The 13831-nt window shown below is 34.4% G+C and overlaps 1 protein-coding gene across 1 annotated transcript; it reads left to right on the top strand.

The window, feature by feature from the left end:
- Nucleotides 1-2082: 2082 nt before the first annotated feature.
- Nucleotides 2083-3657, top strand: LOC123221740 (wall-associated receptor kinase-like 2). Its single transcript, XM_044644642.1, has 2 exons — nt 2083-2251; nt 2356-3657. Exon 2 carries the CDS (start codon nt 2442-2444, stop codon nt 3528-3530), a length of 1089 nt encoding a protein of 362 aa, XP_044500577.1. The 5' UTR covers nt 2083-2251; nt 2356-2441; the 3' UTR covers nt 3531-3657.
- The last annotated feature ends 10174 nt before the right edge of the window (nt 3658-13831 follow it).

The following is a 13831-nucleotide window of genomic DNA, read 5'->3' as shown; positions in this document are numbered from 1 at the left end:
ACTTGAATATTTTTATGAATTGGAATAGTAAGATAAAATCAAGGGATATTTCTTTCACAACAAAAATGTTGCTAGATCTTTTGACTAAAACTGGAATGTTTGCTTGCAAACCAACAATAACATCTATAGAAGTGAATCACAAGCTTGAAATTTTTCCAAATCAAGTTCCAATGGACATAGGTTGCTATCAACAGTTAGTGAATGTTTGCTTGCAAAATCGTCATCTTTTGTGGAAGGTAATCTTATTATTTGGAAGAGCAAGAAGCAGAAGGTTGTTGCATGGTCAAGTGTAGAAGTCGAATTTTAAGGTATGGCTCACAGTATATTTGAATTGTTATGGATTAAAAGTGTTCTAAAAGATTTACATATTGAATATACAAACCTATGAATCTTCATTGTGATAATAAGACAGCTATTGTGATTGCACAAAATCTTGTACAACATGACCACACCAAACATGTTGAAGTTGATCGTCATTTCATCAACGATAAGTTAGATTAAAAGATTATACGTTTCCCATTTGTCAAATTAAAAAATCAGTTAGCCGACATTCTAATGGACAAGTTAGGCATCATCGATATTTTTGCTCCAATTTAAGGAGGAATGTTGACATGAGTTGTCTATGTGTTGTACATGAGTTGTGCATGTGTTGTAATTGTAGAAATTGATTTCGTAATTATAGGAATTTTGTATATTAATATAATAAGGAACATATAGTTTTCTTAGAATATGATTGTTTCGTATTTTAAAATGTAATTATACTTATATATTTGCTTCAAAACAGAGAAGAATTATAATAAAAAAATCAAGTTTATTGACATCATTGTTTAATATATCGTATTAATTTGATACATCTTATAATATATATATATATATTTTTTTTTTTATTATATCATGCGTAAAATATGTATAAAATACTGATAAATATGTTTATATTATGTTGGACAGTGTTAGTGTTTAAGGAATGATTGACTTTGCTTTGAAAATTCTAACCTTCAATAGGAACTTTTTGACCGCCGCACTCTCGCACCTCTTTCATTTACCAACTGATTAAAGCCCACATGTTCCATGATTTTTAATAGTATATTATTGCATCATTCCCGGAGCTTTCCCGCTGCCACCTTGTGGTTCTCACTTTCTATTTATATATAATCTCCATTAATTTTCCCAAAGACAAAGTGAACAAATGGCTTTTGATCATCTTGTGTTAGTTTTGCAGATCATTTTGTTTGTGTTTCCAGTCAACGCAAGAGTCCCAAAACTACAATGCCAATACAGTTGCGGTGATGTCTACGTATTCTATCCCTTCGGAATTGGAGAAGGCTGCTACTTCAATAAGTGGTTTGAAGTAAGTTGTGACAACACTACAGGCTCTCCAAGAGCTTTCTTAACTAGCCTTCATCTGGAAATATCGTATGATCCATATTCGAATGGCTTATCAGAAGTTGGTTTACATTATTATTTAAGCCAAAGGGCTGTCGTCAATATTGATCAAGATTCTTTACAGAGCAAGTACAAAATTAACCTTTCAGGCAGCCCTTTCTCCTTTTCAACGATGTACAATATGTTGGGTGCCTTTGATTGTGAAAACTATGCCAATGTTTCCGTAGTTACAACCAATTTGTGTAAGTCGTTTTGTACTTGTGATCCAAGTAAACAAAGAGGATGCTGTGACTTCCTGTGCATTCTCTCTTCAAATCATTCGTCAAATGGCAGAAACAAAATTCCAAAACATCTTGATCTGACGGAATGCAGGAAGCCTGCCGTGATGGTTGACCAGGAATGGCTCCTGAAAAACTACGTCACAAATCATTCTGTGTTGAGTAAAAATTTTCTTCCAGTTAGCTTGGAATGGGGAAGGAAAAAAGGGAGATGTGTAGAGCTATTTAATCCGTCCAACACATTTTGTAACATTGATAAATTCTGTTTAATTAAATTGAACGACGGTGACTATTACTGTCTTTGTGATGATCAGCAATCACAGGGCGACCAAGGATGCACAGGTACGCATTCACGCAACATTATATTAGGCCAATAACATACAATTCCAATTGCGGAGTTTCAACAACGATTATCTAATTTAATTGTGCAGGTGACTTGATTTGTAACACAACGAGAAACCCTGATTGCTCTGGATGCCCTAAAGGTTATGATAATAATCGCAACAACTACCAAAGTCCGTGCTCTTCATCAAGAAATTTAAATGAAATACTGAAAGAAAAATCTCGCGCCAAGTTTTTCATCATCATAGGTACTCCAAAACTTCTTTTATTTAGTTATTAAACAGAGTACTGATCCATTCAGTTAGATTTAAAAATAAAAAGTGATGGTATATATGCATACGCGTGCATGCAGGTTGTTGTGGTGGGTTTGTCTTGCTCCTACTTTTCCTTGGACCGTGCTTCTTGTACAAGTTCATAAAAAGAAGGAAAGCAATCAAGATGAAGCAAAGATTCTTTAAAAGAAATGGTGGCTTGTTATTAAAACAACGCTTGTCTTCCAATAATGCAAGTGATATTGGGCAAATAAATCTGTTTACTTCAAAGGAGTTGGAAAAGGCTACTGACAATTATAACACAAACCGAATTCTTGGTCAGGGAGGACAAGGCACTGTTTACAAAGGAATGTTGGCAGAAGGACGGATAGTAGCAATAAAAAGGCCCAAGAGGGTGGATAAAAAGAAAGTTGAAGAGTTCGTTAATGAGGTGGTAATTTTGTCAAAAATTGATCACAGAAATGTGGTACAATTATTAGGATCTTGCTTGGAGACAGAAGTGCCTCTCTTAGTCTTTGAGTTCATTCCTAATGGAACTCTTTATCAGCATATTCATCACCAAAATGAAGCGTTTCCAATCACATGGGAAATGCGCTTCCGCATTGCTGTAGAGATATCAAGTGCACTATCGTATCTACATTCAGCTGCTTCAGTACAGATCTATCACCGAGACATCAAGTCAACAAACATACTTTTGGATGACAAATATAGAGCAAAAGTTTCAGATTTTGGATCTTCAAGGTCTATTACATTTGACGAAACTCATTTGACAACTCAAGTGCAGGGAACTTTTGGATATTTGGATCCAGAGTATTTTCAGTCAAGCCAATTTACAGAGAAAAGTGATGTTTACAGCTTTGGAGTAGTTCTCACTGAGCTTCTAACTGGTGAAAAGCCAATTCGTTCAACCGATTCTGGAGAAGAGAAAAGTTTAGTGGCATATTTTCTTTGTGCAATGAAAGAAAATCGTCTCTTTGAAATCCTTGATGATCGAGTTTTGAAAGAGGGTGACAGGGAAGAGATATTAAAGGTTGCTACTATCGCAAGCAGATGTTTGAGCCCCAATGGAAAGAAGAGACCAACAATGATTGAAGTAGCAATCCAATTAGCAGGGATTATGAAAGCATCAAGCCCAGCTTTAGTTCTCCAACAAAACCATGAAGAGACTGATTGTGGTGACATGACCAGTCACTTTACAACTAGTTCATCCTTTTGCTCTGTATCATCAAGTGATACTGTTAATTTTCCAAATTGATGTCAGTTCTCAGATTTCAAAATACTACTGAGTGAAAGAGAAAAAATGTTATCTGATGTTTGTTGTTAGGTAAAATTGTGAGAGGTGTATTTTTTTTTTTAAATTGCGTCAACTAATTTTATTGTTATTCATGTAATAGAAATAACTTGATCAATATATGTATTGCACGTTTAAGAGTTTAATGACTAACAAAGAACACATAAGCGAGTGAATCACTTCAAGAAATTAATTTATGCATCTCAATTCTAGAAAGAAATGTTGGGAAAACCTAAAAAGAAATGTTGATTTTTTTAACTTTAGGTGAGGGGAAATTTGTTATATTTTTAAATTTAGGGGAGGAATTTGATAAATTTTCAATTTTTTATATATTTTGATAATTGACAATTTTACACATAACAGTAACAACAAAATTTAATAGACGGATGAGTATTTAAATTTTCGATAGTTAGCAATTGAAAAGTGGGTTTGCATCAAACCTTGGGTGGGAATAGTCATTTGGCCTTTTTACAATTAATAATTTATCTTTTTCATACCATCAAGCTTTTTGACAAGCGCACCAAACTGTATTATAACTACTATGCCAATCATGTTCTCTTCCATTAGTTAAAGGAAGCCATGCTTTCATGTGAACACAAACAATTACTAAAACTTCCCTGATTTTAAATAAGTTTATTGGGAAAAAGAGCTTGCTTTTCTGATTTAAATATATATATTAATCTTCTCAAAAAAAAAGTAGGGCTGCTAATCATAGTTTTATTGGCGTCTTACTGATACATCCCTTGAGGTTTAAGGTTTGCCTCAAAACTCCCCGATGTTTCAGAAACTCCCTTCTGGCAACAATCCTCAAGATCCTACCCTGGCCACCGTTTTGTATTTGAATATTGTTGGCCAGAAGCGTGTCCCTAAATCTCTCTCTTCCTAACCTTTGTAAACATTAAAATAGAAAAATCGTATGTCTAGATTTGTTTGTTATGCTAAATTCTTGTTCATATTCATTCTCACTTTCCTAAATGACGGGGACCAAGACATTCGACTCGTGGAAGAAAAACAAGGTTTAAACATGAAGAGAAAAGATGATGAAGGAAGATCCGAGGTAAAAGAGTGGTTGAGTGAAAAAGATGAATGAACAGAACAACGACATTAATGACTCATGACAAGAGGGTGGTAGAATGAAAAACATAAAAATTATTGAAGAAACACACCAAAGAAAGGAGGATGACATGGCACATGATATGGCACAATTCTGATGTAGGACAAGCATTTATGAGATTGTGATATCATTCACCAATGTTTTTAAAATCGGACCGGTGATTGAATTAGTTGTCTCACAGGTTCATGATTCGACCGGTTCAATCAATTCAACCGGAGAATAATAAAAAAAATAATCAAATTATTCAAAAATAATTAAAATTTAAAAAAATTCAAAAGTCAAACCCAGTTTTTTATCAGGTTTGACTAAGTCAATAACTATTTTTTATATTAACCAAACAGGATTTGGTGTCAATTCCAGTTTAACCGGTTGAACCGGTCGGTTTGGTCCAGTTTTCAAATCATTGCCATTCACAAAGATGATTTAGGGTTAATATTGTTCAACTAATAAAGGGATAAACAAGAATTTAATACCATTTTTTGCAAAACAATCCTTTTAAAAAAAAATTAACCTAAATTTTATTAATAATCTGATAAACTAATTAATTAACTTATTACAAAGGCTTAAGTCATTTATATATGTTAGTGACTCTCCTAACTAAAATAGAAATTCTAACTCTACTAAAATAGAAAACAAATTAAACTAGGATGCTAGAATTAGGAATAATAATAATTGATTTCAAACTCTAAAAAATTTAGATTTTAAGTAACTAACATTAAATAAAGCTTTCCTAAAACATAAAGATTCCTAAAAGCTCTTTCATTAAAATAAGACTCACAAAACTAATAGGAAAACTAATATTAATGAAAACTAAATTGGACTAGGACACCATTTTAATTCAAATCCTACTCAATTAGAAATCTTTATTTCACATGTATTAGGCTTTCTACATAGCTCCACATCATCATGCCACGTCGCCAAATAAGCTTCCAAGTCATATGTCATGTCATCTTTGATGCCACATCATGGGTCATATCATCGTCTTGCATTTGTCTTGATAATTCCAGGTATGTTATGTTTTCTACCCTATCACACCCTTCTGTCATAATCCTTTATTAATTTCCTCTTCAATGTCCTTGGTTTAAAATAAATTCCACTCAACTAAAAATCCTTCTTCCACATCTATTAGGCTTCCTACATTGCTCCACATCATCATGCATGCCCATATCATCATGCCACATCGTCAAACGAACTATCACATCATGTGTCACATATTCATTGGTTGCCACATCATCTTCTTGCATTTGGTTTGTTTCTTCCACGTTTTTAATGTTTTCTACCCTACCACCGTCTTGTCGTAGTCCTCCATTAATCTTGTCTTCATTCTCCTTTTCCACCCAACCACTCTTTTACCTCTGATCTTTTTTTGACCTCTTTTCCTTCCATATTTTAGTCTCATTTTCCCTCCATTAGTTGAATGTCTTGGTCCCCCATCATTGCCCATAATTTATTCCTCAGTTATATGTTAATTAATGGTTGAAATAGTGGACCAAGTAGAAAATTGTTGCTTTGATTTTTCGTGACCAACTTATTTATGAGATTTCGAGTTTTTTGCAAGATATGTTAGGGTAATAATGTTTAGAAACTGAAGAGATTCTGGTGTATAAACTATAAATAGGAATTTACTCATTTAGTAATTGAAACAACTCTACTTGGCAACTAAAGGAATACATTGTGTTTGGTTTCTCATTTTATAAAAGAAGAACTATGTTATAAGTTATTATGTTATTTTCGCTATTAGTATAAGTTGGGCATGGTGGAAAAAAAAATAGAATAGGGAATGAAGATTCTATGAGATAATTAGAGGGCCACTTTGTAATGAATTAAACATGTATGTATGAATGAATTTCTATATGAGTGAATCTCTCTCTCTAGTTTTGGAATATCTAATTCTCTATGGATTTTCTTCTTCTTCTTAAATGTTTTTTGCTCTGTTTTGTGAATTCCACTCCAAGTTGCATCAATTGATATCTGTAACACCCCTCTCTGAAAGTACTACTCTATAACACCTCTCTCCAGATACATATCTCTACACAAAATTTGACCCAAAAAGACATGCACAGCTTGACTTCTTATTCAAAACAACAGAATTAAAAGCATGTAATTAAACTTCTACTTAAATGTGTACAAAAAGGTGTAATTAAAAACATATGAAATCCATCACTATAAATCCATCATATCCAATAAATACAATGTCTGAAAATCCTTACTTAAAATAATCATGCATAAATAAAAACAATGTTCACATTGGAAAACTAAAAGGCCATACACTGGAAACGACTAAAAACCCCCTCTGCCTCATGCAACTACTTAAACTGGACCAATGGCTTCCTTGCATACCTCACTACTCACTTTTACCTGAAAAACTATATAAAAGGAACACATGAGTAAAAAACACTTAGTAGTAAGTGACCTCTCAACACCTACATATATATATATATGTGTGTGTGTGTGTGTGTGTGTGTGTGTGTATGTACACACTTTTATTTTGCTAGGAGGATTCATCATTGTAATTGGCAGAAACAATTTTCTAGATTTGTGGCTAGCTTAGGATGGTTTACAATGGCTAAACCTTTTTCTCTTAGTTTAAGGGATCTGAAACCATAGAACTACATGAATTGTGAGATTAAATTTTGTTCTTTAATGTATCTTTTAATTATTCAATGGCTAGCTTAGGATGGGAGGAATACAATGGCTAAACTTGTATTCTAGTTAACCCTTATTGATTAATGATGAATCCTCATGGACCAATGGCTTCCTTGCATGCCTCACTACTCACTTTTACCTGAAAAACTATATAAAAGGAACACATGAGTAAAAAACACTCAGTAGTAAGTGACCTCTCGGCACATACATATATATATATGTGTGTGTGTGTGTGTGTGTGTGTGTGTGTGTGTGTGTGCGCGTATAAATGAAGGATTTTGGCAACAAAATTAAAATTTTTAATTTATGTTCACATCATATGTAACAATGGTATTTAAAAGTTTACATGGTTTTTCAAGAAATAAAACATAGAAACATGTAAACTACCTTGTACCTTGTAATTTGATTTGAAGTTTGGAAGTTTGAATCACTTAAATAGGTGATCTCTTGACTTACACCATTCAAGGAAGAAAAATGGAAGAAAGGAGAAGTTTTTCCTGGCAAAGAAGAAGAAGAAAAGAAAAATGTATATTTTTCTTTTTTTTCTCTCACATTTATTGCATTAAAACTTGATAATTATCAAGTTAAAACATATGTTTAATTCTCATTGGTGGATACATAAGAGAAATGAGAATTTGACACATGTTAATTCATTTGTGCCCAAAATTAATCATTTTAACTTTCTAAACAATTTAAAAGGTGTAAAATGACAATTTTGCCCCTTTTCCGAATCTTATTCGAAAAACACAATTTTTATCCTCGGAAAGTGCTAGCCAACCATGGATAAATATTTTCAGCTTCATAACACCATTTTCTTCCTTGAAATATAGGTGTGACCTTCAAGGTTCATAGTGACGTAGTCGTGGGCCCCATATTGGACGATACGTTTCATTATATTATTATATAACCTAAAACTGTCGTTAATCGATATACTTCATTTTTCACTACAAAATGAAGCTCCCACTGATCATGTGGTATCATCTAGCAATGTCCCATGACCCCTACATCACAATGAAATACAAGCTTCACATAATATCAAATGAACATTTCTTACTCACACTTACCATGTAGTCCAATCCCTCCGTCATTACATCCCGATTAAACTTAGATTCATGGAATGTCAAAATCTAATATTTAATCTTTTCGAATATCAAGTAATACATCATAACGTGCCACATCGAAACTCTTTTCTTGTGGTGTTTTATCTACACTGGCCAATGTCTTAGATTTTCATGTTTCTCGATATTCGTATGGAAACTCGAGAGCAATCGAGCTGACGGATCCTTGTATGATCATCACTTGTCCTCTCGCTCAAGCAACATATGATCAAAACGGCTTCTGAATGAGACATGATTAGCCTAGTGGTATACACCGTATAAACCATACGTTTCGGAACGAAGCACAATTGTGATATCTCAAGTCAAAGGATTTATACACTAGTATGATTCATGATGTATCATTGACTACATATTAATGCCCATGTGATCATCGTTTAGCGGTCACGTTTGATAAACAATATAATAGAATAACCTTTTATCAGTTCTCTAACCATCAAATGGTTTCATTGTTTACCCATGTGTATATTCACCATGTCTAATATCATTCATTGATATACTATGGTGATATAGCACACACCCACTATGCAATACTATTGCCCAAACAGATTGCCTATGCAGGGAACGATTTGATGACGTTTATTAAAACTCATCGGGACCTTTCACATGTCGTATGCATGTAGTTAATATGGATGTAATATACAACTACAACACACATATATATATATATATATATATATATATATATATATATATATATATATATATATATATATAAGTGACGTTGAAAACATGTGAAGTATGACAGAACTTTTCTTTTATTAATAATGTATATGCAAGATATACAATCCTTAAAACCAATTAAAGCGATTGGTTTTTAGGGCATATTCTAACAAAAACTCTCACTTGCACTAAAGCCAATCGTTGTAGTACCTAATGCCCATCCTCTCTAGATGTTGGTCCAACAGTCTTTGCGTCAGTGCTTTAGTTAGTGGATTTGCAAGATTGTCTGCCGAAGCAATCTTTTGAATGACAATATCTCTAGCTCCAACGAATTCTCTCAAGATGTGATATTTTCGTTGAACATGTTTTGACTTTTGATGCGCTCTTGGTTCTTTTGCCTATGCAATGACACCAGTATTGTCACATAATATAATTACTGGTTGACTCATCTGAGGAACCACGCCCAACTCTGTGGCAAATTTACGTATCCAAATAGCCTCTTTTGCAGCTTCTGAAGCGGTAATATACTCAGCTTCTGTAGTAGAGTCTGCAGTTGTCGATTGTTTGGCACTTTTCCAACTGACTGTACCTCCATTACAAACAAAAATAAATACAGACGTAGACTTTATATCGTCTACATCCGATTGAAAATCAGAATCTGGGTATCCTTTGAACGTCAACTCTGAACCTCCATAACCTAGTATCAACTCTTTGGTCCTTCTTAAATACTTTAGGATAGCTTTTACTGCTGTCCAGTGTCTTTCTCCAGGATTTGACTGATATTTGCTTACTGCACTAACTGCAAAAGCAATGTCTAGTCGTGTACATAACATGGCATACATGAGACTACCTACTGCCGAAGCATATGGCACCTCACACATTCGTTGTCGTTCCTCATCAGTCTTTGGACACATATCTTTTGATAGATGTGTTCCATGAGGAAATGGTAGTAGACCTCTCTTAGAGTCTTGCATGTGAAAGCGTTTCAACACTTTCTCTATGTACAACTTTTGAGATAAACCTATTAGTCTTTTCGCTCTATCTCTACAGATATGGATACCTAAAATATAAGTTGCTTCTCCAAGATCCTTCATGGAAAAAGATTTCGCTAGCCATAGCTTAACGTCAGTCATAGTGCCAATGTCGTTTCCAATTAATAATATGTCATCTACATACAAGACAAGGAAAACGACAATTTTATCCCTATCCAATTTATAAACACATGGCTCATCCGGATTTTTAATAAAACCAAATACTTTAATTGTTTCATCAAATTAGATATTCCAGCTTCTTGAAGCTTGTTTCAATCCATATATAGATCGATGTAGTTTGCACACTTTATGCCTCTTGGTAGCGGACACAAAACCGATTGGTTGCTCCATATAGATATTTTCCTCAATATACCCATTGAGAAAAGCAGTTTTAACATCCATCTGCCATATCTCATAATCATAGTGTGCTGTGAGGGCTAGTAGGATTCTAATGGATTTAAGCATTGCGACTGGTGAAAAGGTCTCCTCATAATCCAACCCTTGTTTTTGAGTATAACCTTTAGCTACCAATCGAGCTTTATAAGTTTCAACTTTTCCATCCTTGTCAATTTTTCTCTTGAAGGTCTATTTACATCTGATCGGAACTATTCCATCAGGTGGATCAACGAGCGTCCATACTTGATTGACATTCATAGATTCAATTTCTGAATTCATTGCCTCTAGCCATCTACCGGAGTCAATATCCAATATTGCCTCTTGGTAAGTTTTTGGATCCTCTAGATGCTCAGTTTCTCCCATTAGAAGAGATTCAAAATCTCCTTTTGTCAGAAATCCATATCTCTTGGGAGGTCGAGACACTCTAGCAGATTTTCTTATTTTAGCCGTTGTAGTTGGTATAGGTGATTGTATACCTGGAGGATTTACCTGAATAGGCTTGGTTACGGGCTCTCTAGACTCTTCTTCGAGCACAATTTTCCTTTCTGCACCACCTTCCTCTAAGAACTCTTTCTCAAGAAAATATGCATTTCTACTGACCATAATTCTTTGATTAGAGTGAAAGTAGAAATAATATCCTAAACTTTCTTTTGGATACCCGATAAATCGACCTTTTTCTGCTCGGGACTCTAATTTATCAGTTCTAACCACTTTGACAAATACAGGACATCCTCAGATTTTCAAGTAGTTTACACTTAGAAGTCTGTCATACCATAATTCGTATGGTGTCTTTCGAATGGACTTCGATGGTGCTTTATTCAACACATGTAGTGCTGTTTGAAGAGCATATCCCCATAAATAAACTGGCAAATCAGTAAAACTCATCATAGATCGTACCATATCTAATAAAGTACGATTTCTCCGTTCAGACATACCATTATGTTGTGGTGTGAATGGCGGAGTCAACTGAGATAGTATTCTTTTGTCTCTTAGGAACTCCTAGAATTCTGTACTTAAGTATTCACCTCTACGATCTGAACGTAAAACTTTAATATTCTTCCCAGTCTGGTTTTCTACTTCCTTTTGAAACTCTCTGAACTTTTCAAAAGCTTCAGATTTGTATTTCATTAAATACAAATACCCATATCGAGAATAATCATTGATAAAGGTAATGAAGTATGAAAAACCTCCTCAGGTCATTTCATTAAAAGGGCCACACACATCAGTGTGTATCAACTCTAATATATTTTTGGCTCGCTCCCCTTTATTCTTAAACGGAAGCTTGATCATTTTTCCTCGAAAACAAGATTCACAAGTAGAATAGGGTTCTGAACCCAATGAACCTAAAAGTCCACTTTTTCCTAATTGTCGAATTCGATCCTCTCCAATATGACCAAATATGTGATGTCATAGAACTATTGGATTTATATGTTCTCTAGTTCTTTTAGATGATTTTGAATACATAATGTTATGTAAATCAAGCTCTACCACATACAAACCATTTGTATTGATAGCATTTCCTACTAATCTATTCCTAAAATAAATTTGACATTCATTCCCATTAAAGGTAAATTGATAACCATTTCTACACAAAACTGGAATAGAGATGATATTCCTGGTGGCATTAGCAAAATACAAAGTTTTATACAAAGTTATTACATGCCTAGTAGGTAACTGTACACTACATACACCTATAACCTCTGCGGAAACTCGTGTCCCATCGGCCAGTCTCAGTGTGATCTCATCACGTCTCAAGGCAGAACTATTCTGTAGATGCTGTAAACAAGCACAAACATGTGAAGTTGCAACAGAATCTAATATCCAGGAATCAATGTTTGAATTAACATTTAATTCAAATTCAATTACATAACACTGATATGTACCTGCTTTGCTTTTTCTCAGATCATTAAGGTATAGAGGGCAGTTCCTCTTCCAATGCCCCACTTGGTTGTAATAAAAGCAATTGCTCTTCTCCTGCTTCTTTTCTTTTTGTGGAACAGATGGTCGTGGAGGCTGAGAATGTGATGCCCCAATGCCAAAACCCTTCATCCTAGAAGGTCTGGTAGTGGTTTTCTTAAAACCCTTTCTTTGTACTTTTAGTCTACCAGATCCCATTTGTGAACCTCTCCACCAAGGCTTTTGAGCTTGCCTCTTTTTGCCTTTCGTGGCAAAAGTAGCTAGCAACTCAGCTGGTGTTTTCCCTTTCTTCTCATTATTGTAAAATTCTTGAATATCATTGAGAAGATCAGGGAGAGTACGTTCAATCCTATTGAGATTATAATTTGTAATAAACGGCTTAAAAGTTGGAGAGAGTGAATAGAGAATCAAACTCACCCGAACATTATGCGGCAAATATATGCCTATAACTTGTAACTCCCCAGTCTTATTAATCATTTTAATAACATGATCATCTGGGGAAATGCCCTCCCTAAGCCGCATGCTGAATAGTGAAGTCATCAAATTATATTCCTTCACTTGAGCATTTTCACTATATAATTGTCTTAAAGTAGTGATAATTTCATACGCACTCTTCACGTTCTCAAACCGAGTTTGAAGTTCAGAGTTCATTGATGTCAGCATATAACTGCGAACTCGTAAGTCAGCATCTACCCATTCAGCATAAGCCCTTTACTCTGTCTCAGGGGCATCAGGGTCTACTGCTGTTGGTAAAGGTGCCTCCAAGACATAAGCTGACTTTTAAAGATTAAGAACAATAGTCAGATTTCTCAGCCAATCCTTAAAATTTGGACCAAAAAGCACATGTGAGTCCATCAATTTCAGGAGTATGTTGTTTGTTGTTGACATTTTGAGATTCTAGATCACAAGAGAGAATGCTGCAAGAAATAACAAATTCATTAGAAATTACCAATAAACCTAATCTTATTAGCTCCCACTATTTTATTCAAATCTTATACTTCCCCGGTTGAAGATTCGGAAAGTTCATTGGATCACTTTCTAGTGGGGAATCAAATTCTTATCAAACTTGACAAACCGCACATAATAAATCTAAGTCCGTTAAGCTCAATAAGTAGGAATCGATTTCCTTTTACATTCTAAATGCAAGCTATGATTCATGTGAGCCTCTAGCTTTGAGCACCGCACATAATAGATCTAAGCACTCTAAACTAGTCAAATTCAACCTATCGTGCTTTCCAGATATAATACCCCATCACTCCCGTACATAATAGAATCTAGGGAATGACAGAAATAGTACTCTAGACACCAATCGACTAATTTTACGTCATATGACATAGTATCCATCACATAATAGAAATCTAGGATTTCTAGCCTTATGACGTA

The sequence above is a fragment of the Mangifera indica genome, chromosome 7 (genome assembly GCF_011075055.1).
Source record: "Mangifera indica cultivar Alphonso chromosome 7, CATAS_Mindica_2.1, whole genome shotgun sequence".
NCBI lineage: Eukaryota > Viridiplantae > Streptophyta > Magnoliopsida > Sapindales > Anacardiaceae > Mangifera > Mangifera indica.
The sequence above is the reverse complement of the archived record's forward strand: the minus strand, read 5'-3'. Positions and strand labels throughout refer to the sequence as shown.